Genomic DNA, 10961 nt, shown 5'->3' on the forward strand with positions numbered 1-10961 from the left:
CACTTCCAAGGCTAAGCAAGGGCATTTCAAGGGCTTCTTTATGCACCATAACTGAGGTAAGACGTTCTCAAGTCCCTTTGAACTAAACACTTTCCTACATCATCTTCTTACAAGTGCACTTGCTTGTCTATGCTAGCTATAAATCTTTGTTGATTAAGCATCTTAGTGTACCAAGCTAACAAGTGTTACTAGCATCACATTGCATTTATAAGGTGATCAAATAGCCAAGGTTGAGAGGACATTAAAGAGTGTAGAGTGATTCAAACACAAGCAAACACAAGCTTATTAGACTAACATTAACATTGTTCATTGTTTGTTGTCTTTGATCATGCCTAGCTCACAACAAGGATCCCAACATGGATCTCAACAAGAGGAGGTTCACCCACACCTACCCTCGGACAATAGCATCACTAATCAACCTGATTTAGTGAACATTATTAGTGACTTGAAGAAGGTCATTGGTGATCTCTCTAGTAGGCTAGCCACCGTTGAATCCAAACAAGACAAGCCTAGAACTCCACCTATAGTTCTAGGGGCCCAATTTGAAGTTGGAGGGACTTCACACCCACACACTCAACTACCATTACTAAACCAAGAAGTGAGGCATGAACCCATATCACCTCACCTAAGGCCGGATCCCATAAGAATACCCACTAGACCCATTGTCTCACCATGGCCTAGACCTCCACCAATGAACTATCCAAGGGAGTTTTCTAACCCTAACTCTCCTGAATGGAATAGGTATAGTGATGATGGTGTTGATGAGTTTCAGGGGGATAGGTATATGAGGCAAGGAGGAAGAGGAAGGAGGCCAAGGTTCCAAAGACATGAGCAAAGATATGATCAAGCTCCTAGGCCAAGAGAGGAAGATGGTATTGGTAAAGTGAAGGTCAAAATCCCTAGCTTTGAGGGAAAGTGTGATCCTGACTTGTACTTAGTGTGGGAGAGGAAAATGGATCAGATTTGGGCTTGTCACAACTTCCCCGAGATGAAGAAGATACAACTTGCAACATTGGAGTTTCAAGACTATGCCATGCTATGGTGGGATAGTTTCACTCAAGGGAGAAGGGATGCCTTTGCACAACCTATCACCACTTGGAATGACATGAAGAGACACATGAGAGAGAGGTTTGTACCAGAACATTACAAAAGAGAGCTTAGATACAAGCTAGAGAGTTTGAAACAAGGAAGCATGAGTGTGGAGGAAGTGTACAATGCCATGCACATGGCCATGATCAAGGCTGACGTTAAAGAGGATCCAGTGGACACCAATGCTAGATTCTTAAGGGTCTTAAGTCCATCTATCTCCCTAGAAGTGGATATGTACCCTTATGACACAAGTGATCAACTCTTACACAATGCTATTAAGGTGGAAAGGAAAATGAAGCAAAGATTGTTGCAAACTTCAAGGCCAACATCTAGGCCTACTACTCAAGGCAACACATGGAATGGAAGGCCATCATCTAGCACCCCATTTCAGCCTAAGGTTTCCCCACCTTCAAGAGACTTTCCTAAGCCCCAAGGCAATGCCATGGGCACTCAAGGGAGTACTTCTAAACCCCCTCAAACATCCAACAATGTGCATCCTAAGTCTAGTAGTTTAGAATGTTTTAAGTGCAAAGGAAAGGGCCATATTATGAGAGATTGTCCTAACAAAAGAGTGATGGTTATCAATGCCCTAGGACAATATGAATCAGAGAGTGAAACTGAGGAGAATGACCCTAATCTTGCTATAAAAGATGACTTAGGAGAGGACAATGATGAGATAGAATATGAAGAAGGAGAAGTGTTAATTTGCAAAAGAGCTTTAAGTGTGCAAACTGAGTTAGTGGAAGATAATCAAAGAGAAAACTTGTTTCATAGTAGATGTGTGATCAAAGATAAAGTGTGTGATGTGATCATAGATGGAGGGAGTTGTTGCAACATTGCTAGTAGTGAGTTAGTTGACAAACTTAGCCTACCTTCAATCTTGCACCCTAGACCTTATAAGTTGCATTGGATGAATGATTGTGGAGAACTTAAGGTCCATAAGCAATGCAAAGTCACACTTAAGATAGGACACTATGTAGACACCATCCTATGTGATATCTTACCTATGCACGCATGTCATCTATTACTAGGTAGGCCTTGGCAATATGATAATAAGGTCACACATGATGGGTTCACAAACAAGTATACCTTTATGTTTAATGGAAAACTAACCACTTTGAAACCTATGACTCCTCACCAAATTGTTGAAGCTGCAGAAGCTAAGAGAATGAAGGATAAGGTGAAGGAGAAGCCTAGGATCAAAGACAAGCCATTGGCTATGTATACTTCCAAGTGCCAAGGACATTTTCCATGCTTGTGTTCAAAGAAGTTAAGGAGGAGGATTTTGTGCCCAAAGATGCAAGAATCATGAGCTTAGTGAAAAGACACAACATGACCTCAGAGAACCCACAAATCACCCTACCTAAACCCATTCAAGATGTCCTGGATTCCTTCCATGAAGTGTTTCCACAAGAGCTACCACTAGGCCTTCCTCCACTTAGGGGCATAGAGCACCAAATAGACTTCATACCCGGTTCTATACTCCCTAATAGGCCAGCCTATAAGATGAATCCCATGGAGAGTAAGGAAGTGGAGACACAAGTGCAAGAGTTACTAGAGAAGGGGTACATTAGGGAGAGTATGTCCCCTTGTGCCGTGCCAATTCTCTTAGTGCCAAAGAAAGAAGGCACCATGAGAATGTGTGTGGATTGTAGAGCCATCAACAACATCACAATCAAGTATAGACATCCAATCCCAAGGCTTGATGACATGTTAGATGAGCTCCATGGAGCCACATGCTTCTCCAAGATAGATCTCAAGAGTGGTTATCATCAAATAAGAATGAGAGAAGGTGATGAATGGAAAACTGCATTCAAGACCAAGTTTGGCCTCTATGAATGGCTTGTCATGCCATTTGGCCTCACCAATGCTCCATCAGCCTTCATGAGATTGATGAACCATGTGCTAAGAAGCTTTATAGGCCAGTTTGTTGTGGTTTACTTTGATGACATTCTCATCTACTCTAAATCTCTACTTGACCATGCCTACCACCTAAGGGAAGTATTATCCAAGCTCAAAAATGAATCACTCTTTGCTAATATTAAGAAATGTGATTTCTACTCTAATCATATAACTTTTCTTGGCTTTGTAGTGAGTTCTAAGGGGTTGGAGGTGGACAAGGACAAGATCAAAGCCATACAAGATTGGCCAACTCCAACAAGTGCAACACAAGTTAGGAGCTTCCAAGGGCTTGCTAGCTTCTATAGAAGATTTGTCAAAGACTTTAGCACCATTGCCTCCCCCTTAACTGAACTCACAAAGAAGAATGTCATATTCCAATGGGGACCAAGGCAAGAAGAAGCATTCAATGAGCTCAAGGCTAAGCTAACCGAGGCACCACTCCTAGTTCTACCAGATTTCACAAGACCCTTTGAGGTTGAGTGGGATGCAAGTGGTGTGGGAATTGGAGGAGTGCTTATGCAAGAGGGTAAGCCTATTGCTTTCTTTAGTGAGAAACTCAAGGGTTCAACTCTAAACTATTCTACTTATGACAAAGAATTGTATGCCTTGTTTAGGGTGTTGAAAACTTGGCAACATTATCTTTGGCCTAGTGAGTTTGTCTTACATACTGACCATGAGTCACTTAAACACTTTAGAAGTCAAGACAAACTTGATAGGAGGCATGGTAGATGGATGGAGTTCATTGAGACTTTCCCTTATATTATCAAGTATAAGAAAGGGAAAGACAATGTAGTGGCTGATGCTCTCTCTAGGAGGCATGCCTTGATCACCACCCTTGATTCCAAGGTGTTAGGTTTCACCTACATCAAGGAACTCTATGGACATGATTCTGATTTTGGAGCTATCTATGCTCATTGCCTTGACAAGGGTCAATTGGGCAAGTATTATTTGTTTGATGGATTCTTGTTTAAGGTTGATAGAGTTTGTATACCTAAATGTTCTCTTAGGCTTCTTCTTGTGGAGGAATCTCACAAGGGAGGACTAATGGGGCACTTTGGGAGAGACAAGACTCTATCCATTCTGAGTTCCCATTTCTTTTGGCCTCATATGCTCAAAGACATAGAAAACATGCTTAAGAGATGCATAGAGTGCCTTAAGGCCAAATCCAAAGTTAAACCCCAAGGATTGTACACACCATTGCCTACACCTAGTGCACCATGGCTAGACATTAGTATGGACTTTATAGTTGGTTTGCCTAGGACTAGAAGGGGTAGAGATTCCATCTTTGTGGTGGTAGATAGGTTTAGTAAGATGGCACATTTCATTGCTTGTCACAAAACTGAGGATGCCACTAATGTAGCTAACTTGTTCTTTTCTGAGGTTGTAAGACTACATGGCTTACCTAGGACCATTGTGAGTGATAGAGATCCTAAATTCCTTAGCCATTTTTGGAGAACCTTGTGGGGAAAGATAGGCACTAGACTTTTATTTTCCACATCTAGTCACCCACAAACGGATGGACAAACGGAAGTGACCAATAGAACCTTAGGTACAATGCTTAGAGCCTTGATTAAGAGTAACCTAAAGGCATGGGAAGACTTGTTACCACATGTGGAGTTTGCCTACAATAGAGCTACCCATTCTATCACAAAATTGAGCCCATTCATGTGTGTTTATGACACTAACCCCCTAACCCCATTTGATCTTATTCCTTTGCCTTGCAAAGAGAAGTGTGACTATAGTGCAGAGAACCAAGTGAAGCTCATCAAAGACCTCCATGAGAGGACCAGAGAGAGGCTAGAGAGCTTGGCCAAGAGTGTGGCAGGGACAAAGAACAAGTTTAGAAGGAAGGTGTTGCTCAAAGAAGGTGATCTAGTATGGGTACATCTAAGGAAGGAGAGATTTCCAAACCTAAGAACTTCCAAGCTTTCTCCAAGAGGAGATGGACCAATCAAGGTGTTAAGAGTGGTTGGTGACAATGCCTATGTCATTGACCTACCTGAGGAGTATGGAGTGAATCCAACTTTCAACATAGGAGATCTTACTCTCTTTGAAGAACAACAAGATGAAGCATGGGAGGAAACTAACCAAGAAGAGCCATTGCCCATTATGGGAGGGGATGGCCTGGGGTCAGGCCTCTCTCAAGAGGGAGGGAATGATGCAGGAGCATCCCTCAAGCCAACTACCCAAGGAGCCATCACAAGAGCCATGTCAAAGAAGATCCAAGACCTCATTATACAAGTAACTTTGACTCAAGACTTAGGGCATGATTTGGAACCCATTGCTTCTACACTTCTGGCATGTAAAAGAAGTTCTCATCCCCAACAAATCCAATGAAGACAGCCAATCCATTGGAGGACTCCAACATAGCTGCATTTGGCGTTTTTGTGCAACTATCACAACTAGACACTTAGCCGGTTAAGTTGTCTAGGTGTAACGTTTTCACCCTCTTCCCTAACTATTTTGTGGAACTTATCTTAGGGTAATTTGGTCTTTATTTCAAGTATTTTTAGGTGTCAAAGGGCCGGATTCAACCTAGGTATAAAAGCCTAAAGTTAACCTTCACTAGGGGCCTTTGATTGAATTGATGTTGTAGTAGAGTAAAAACTCCTCCTAGTTTCTCATGGGACATCTTTGATTAGTTTGAGCAGATCTATCAAACTGCTTACCTTGCCTATTTCATCTTGTTTATGTAATTGATTTTGTAAACTTGTTGAATGGGAAACTCTTGGTGCTCATGGTAGTATATCTCCATGTTGTGTTAAGTTATAGCTTGTTTTGATCTTTCTCTTCTTGTATTGTGTTGAGGTTAAGTCCAAGGTGCCTTACATAGCAAGAGAAGTTCTCTTAAAGAACATATCCATTTCTTCCCTTTAAACTCTTTCTTTCTTCTTGTTCTTGCTTGTTTTCAAGTTTGAACAACACTTAGAACACTTGTTCTTAGTGTGTGTTGGTTGAACACTCTAGATCCGAGCTTGTGGGAGATAATCCTACATCAATAAGGGCTTCAAGATTTTTCAAATGGATATGAAGACGGCCTTCCTAAATGGTTTCCTCAACGAAGAAGTGTATGTGAAGCATCCCCCAGGCTTCAAGGACCAAAGCACCCTGAGCACGTGTACTTCCTGGACAAGGCACTCTATGGATTGAAGCAAGCACCAAGAGCATGGTATGATTGTCTGTCTGAGTACCTCCTTGCCAATAATTATAAGAGGGGGAAAATTGAAAAGACGCTCTTCATCCAGGAACACAAGGGCGACATTCTAATGGTTGAGGTATATGTATATGACATTATTTTTTGCTCCACTAACATGTCGCGTGTAGAGAAATTCAATGTATTGAGCAGAAAGTTCAACATGAGTATGATTGGGGAACTGAACTTCTTTCTCGGACTTCAACTGGTGCAAAAATTTGAAGGCATTCAAATCCATCAACAAAAGTACTTAAGGGAGACCATCAAGAAGTTTGGGATGGAAAATAACAAGCCCCTTTACACTCTTGTGTCCACGTGCACTAAGCTCGATTCTGACCTTATGGGCCCAAAGACAAACGAGACGCTCTATAGAGGTATGGTGGGATCTTTGATGTACCTAACTGCCTCTAGGCATGAAATTGTTTTTGTAGTGAGTCTATGTGCAAGATTTCAATCCGATCCAAGGGAGTCGCATGTAGTTATCATCAAGCGGATCTTTTGTTATTTAAAAGGGACTTACAACTTATGTTTATGGTACACTAAGAACTGTGATTTTACCCTTGTTGGATATACAAATGCTAATTATGCAGGTTATCTCGTTGATAAAAAGAGCACCTTAGGTATGGCTTAGTTCCTAGGCCCTTTACTTGTTTCTTGGGGCTCTCGCAAGCAAAACTGATAGGAGCTTATTATATGGTGTTAAGTAGTGACTATTAGATTAGGTTTAGTGATGTTTAGGTGCTTAATGATTGGTATGCCCGGAATCCGGTTTGGAGTTCATTTATGGATTAGCGGGATGCTCGTAAGCGGTTTTAAGTAGTTTTATTATGGAGATCCCGGTTGTGCTCACTTTTAGTGCATTCGGGATGGAGCTAGAGGAAGTATGCCACGCCTAAACCCCAGGAGAAGTCGAGAGGTGAAGCCGAGCTGCCTCGACGCTTGTAGAAGATTGAAGTCCATCTCAGGAGAAGAAGTCACGATCGAGATGGAGCATCACGACCGGGATTCAGCCTCAGTTGAAGACGTCACGACCGAGATAGGTATGTCACAACCATGACTTGGCCGCAGTTGAGGTGTCACGATAGAGATCCTCTGTCACGATCGTGACCATCCACATGACTGAGAACTGGAGCAAAATCACGATCGTGACCCCTGTGTCACGATCATGACGCGGACACGGACGACCCATTATGGATGATTTGATCCGAGATTTAAAAGTTATTTCCACATCTTTTGATTTATTTGCATTTTATTTTAATTCCCTTTTATGAGAGACTATATAAGGCTTAGGAAATTAGGTTAGAATAATCATAAATTCATCATTCATTCATCTTTTCATTTACGTAGAATTCAGCAGCAGCCAAGAGAAAGCTTCCACCTCTGTTCCATTTTCACCATCTTCCCTGGTTTGTTTTCCCATAAATCATTCATATGTATTCATTGCTTTCGATGGCTATGTCTGGCCAAGTTCATTATAGTTCACTCTTTAGGCTGAAGCCATTGTTCTAGGTTTGTTGTGAGAATTCTAAAGCTTATGTTTTAAGTTTAATTTCAGGATTGTTTTATGATCTCTTGTTCTTTAATAGTTTCATTGATTGATCTTGATTTTATCTAGGTTGCAAAATAGGTTGATTATTATCCATCATATTGCTAGGTTTGATAATTCGATTTGAAAAGTCTTGTCTTTAGGTAGCAAGCAGAATTTGCATAGACTATTTGCGAGTGCTTATTTTGTAGAGATTATAAATCTGTGTCGAGTATCGGCGATTTGCCAATGGTATTGCATAGGCCTACTTATCTTTGATCTTCATGCTGTTGTGCTTTTGAATCTTGGGATTTCCTTGGTTATTGCATAATAAGGGTCTCTAGGACTATTTGGACTAGTTGCTATTTACGAACAAAGAGTAGAACAACCAGATTAACCAATTCAGAATATAATTAGTAGAATTCGATGATCAACATTCCAATTGAATAATGCGCTAATGCTAAAAGGAGTGAGCTTCATATCCATAATTGTTTACAACATGATGCGGATAAATCCAACACTCGCAAGCGAACGAGTTCGGTTATAGTATCAAGGTGTCGAACACAGGGACTATGTAGTATCAATTGTTATGCCAACGAATAGACTAAGCCAAAGATCACGGAGTGAATAGTTTATGACCGAATTCAAACTAACAAGTAACACGAAGTTATCAATAGAGAAAGACTTCCAAGGTTAGGATCCCCACTATGATGTTTCAATGAGTTTAAAACGATATATGGTTAACTTCCAAATTGAATGTCGTTCGAAGGACCAACTATCAAATGTCAGCACTACCTCCTCTCAGACGATAAGTGCACGTGCCTAGATTCGACTAGCAATCACTCTCGTGCAAGGCTATCCTAAACTAGACCCTTTACGCCTCTTAGATATCAAATGACAAACAAATCAACTTCCGCTCTCGCGCTCCGCAAAATCTATTCAATCATCGATCAACTACGATAGTTAAAATTCCACTAGAGAAATTAGATCACTCTCATGCAAATAATTCTCAAGTTCTCCCTAGGGATCTAACATGAATTGACAAATGTAAACTCAAATAATCAATCCCTAAAATCAAAATCTCCTCTCGGACTCAAATGATAGTAGGATTTCCTATTACAATAGTATTAGGGCAATAAGCATCCTAAGAGAGAATCAAACTTCATTCAAATGATCAATCAACCAAATATCATCATAAAAACTCATCTACTCCATCATAGGGTTCACCCAACCATGGAAATTGAAGCTTAGCTAGACATGGAGAAGAAAGAAATCAAATTCATTGTAATAAACAACATACCATTCAACTTCAATCCAATCCAAGTTATCCAATCCACAAGCTTTCTCTTAGGGTTTTTAGATCTCCAAAAGTTTTCTAATTCCCCCAAAAAGGTCTCCCAAGAGTCCCCAAGAAAAGTTCCTTTTATACCTAGGTTAGAGGAGGAAAAATTAGCCTGACGCGACCCGTAACTCGGCCGAGTCTCAGGCCGAGTTACGTGGACATCATTCTTCTCGGAACGGGACTCAGAGCACGACTCGGTCCACGACTCGGCCGAGTCTCAGGTCGAGTCTCACTCTGCGAGAGTGATGCTTTGGTATTCTGACTCGGGCTACAGCTCGGCCGAGTCTCACTCTGCATAGGCTTCACTTCAATCTTCTTTTACTCGTTGCACCACACGTTCTTGACCCCGGCATTGCACATCCAAGTCATCCACATGAGCTTCCCCAAGATATAGTCCACGATCATCAAAAACGCCTCCAATTCATCCTGAAAACACACAACGCAAGGGTAGACTCCGAACACTAGAAATCTAAACGAAAAAGAAACAAACCAATCGAAAATAAAACAAAACCAACCTAATGAGAAGAAATAAACATGCCCTAAACTAGCCTAAATGCAAGTTATCAAATTCCCCCAAGCTTGAACCTTGCTTGTCCCAAGCAAGCACATATCAACGAATCCAAGTAATATACAAAAGAGGTATCTATCCAAGTGACATATGATTGATAACAACGGAAGATCAAACAGAAAACAAATCCCTTCCTAGCATGCTTCTCAATCAATGACAAGAAAATATTAGTTCCTCAACTCTAGATCTTACCGGATTAATAGAACATGTCACTCTCACTCATATATGTAGGTATGTGTTTCACTCAATGTTATAACTCAACTTTGAATATTAACTACCATAAGCTTGCAACCAAATCTAGATCTCCACTACTAGGTAGAATGCAAAACACAATCATGAGACATACAAGGGGTTGTAATGGGGCCAAGGTACTCTATAAGGCATGGATGAAATTTTTGGCCATGTGGTGCAAAATCTAGGAGATATGAACTTCATATGAAAACAACACCAACTCAAGTGATATTACAATAAGCACAAATACACAACCCAACCCAAGATCTATCAAATTGTCTATTTGTTGCTCCTTTTCTTCTCTTTCACTTATTTCTCTTTTTTTCATTTTTTTTATATATCACTTTTTTTAAAATGATGAAAGAGAAGGGAGCAAATTGGATATAAACAACAAGACAACACTATATAATCAACCATCGTTAACCACCCCATCATCTACCATTCCCCCAAGCTTGTCTCACAACCACACCAAGTAAATAGAAGTTCAATCCCCTAGATAGGTAGGATATATATAAAAGCTCGGATTACTTTTGTGGAGCTAACAAAGAAAGGCTATAAGGCTCAAAGGGCTACAAGAGAAGGATATCATCAAGGGTAGTCAAGGATAATATGGGCTCATAAAAACATAATGTCTCAATCAAATGTGATGCATTTTTAGTCCTATATGCAATCTCAAAGAGATTTAGAAGCAAGTTCTAGAGATAACAAACAAAGAGAGTTCACTCATGAGAAATAAGAGGACTTTGCAAATGTAGTCCAAGAAAGGCAAACAAGCTCACTAGGACAATTATCTAGAGTTTCGGTTCCAATATATCTTAATCAAAGTCCACATGCTTAGGTCATTGTTCAAAGCGTGATGAATCATGTCATCCTCATAATGCAATTGAAATATCAACAACCAAAGCATACTAAAAAGATTCACAGTCAATGCACCATTATAAGAACTCACAAAGGAACATGCAGGGGAAATCGTCAACTAAATACGCAAAAAAAGAAAAAGAAAAAAAAAGAAAAGAAAAAGATCCAACTAATTAAACAAACTACATGCAATGCAAATCGTAGATGCTCCCCCAAACTTAAATCCGACATTGTCCCAATGTAAAACGTAAGG

The 10961-nt window shown here is 40.4% G+C and overlaps 1 protein-coding gene across 1 annotated transcript; it reads left to right on the forward strand.

The window, feature by feature from the left end:
- The first annotated feature begins 328 nt into the window (after positions 1-328).
- On the forward strand, positions 329-8746 carry LOC141249070 (uncharacterized). Its single transcript, XM_073669529.1, has 9 exons — positions 329-2324; positions 2387-2631; positions 2710-4292; positions 4650-5232; positions 5505-5530; positions 5634-5683; positions 6025-6804; positions 7532-7590; positions 8597-8746. Exons 1-9 carry the CDS (start codon positions 329-331, stop codon positions 8744-8746), a joined length of 5472 nt encoding a protein of 1823 aa, XP_073525630.1.
- The last annotated feature ends 2215 nt before the right edge of the window (positions 8747-10961 follow it).

This window comes from Phyllobates terribilis, unplaced genomic scaffold, assembly GCF_046119375.1.
Source record: "Phyllobates terribilis strain yellow unplaced genomic scaffold, ASM4611937v1 Scaffold_4274__1_contigs__length_62775, whole genome shotgun sequence".
Classification (NCBI taxonomy): Eukaryota; Metazoa; Chordata; class Amphibia; order Anura; family Dendrobatidae; genus Phyllobates; species Phyllobates terribilis.

What these genes read in the sequence shown, in the direction of transcription:
- LOC141249070 (XM_073669529.1), top strand. Translation starts at nt 329, where the DNA reads ATGCCTAGCTCACAACAAGGATCCCAACATGGATCTCAACAAGAGGAG. An exon ending in ATCTTTGTGGTGGTAGATAG is followed by an intron (nt 4,293 to 4,649) that starts GTTTAGTAAGAT and finishes CACAAAATTGAG; the next exon opens with CCCATTCATGTGTGTTTATG. An exon ending in GCCTATTTCATCTTGTTTAT is followed by an intron (nt 5,684 to 6,024) that starts GTAATTGATTTT and finishes ATGGATATGAAG; the next exon opens with ACGGCCTTCCTAAATGGTTT.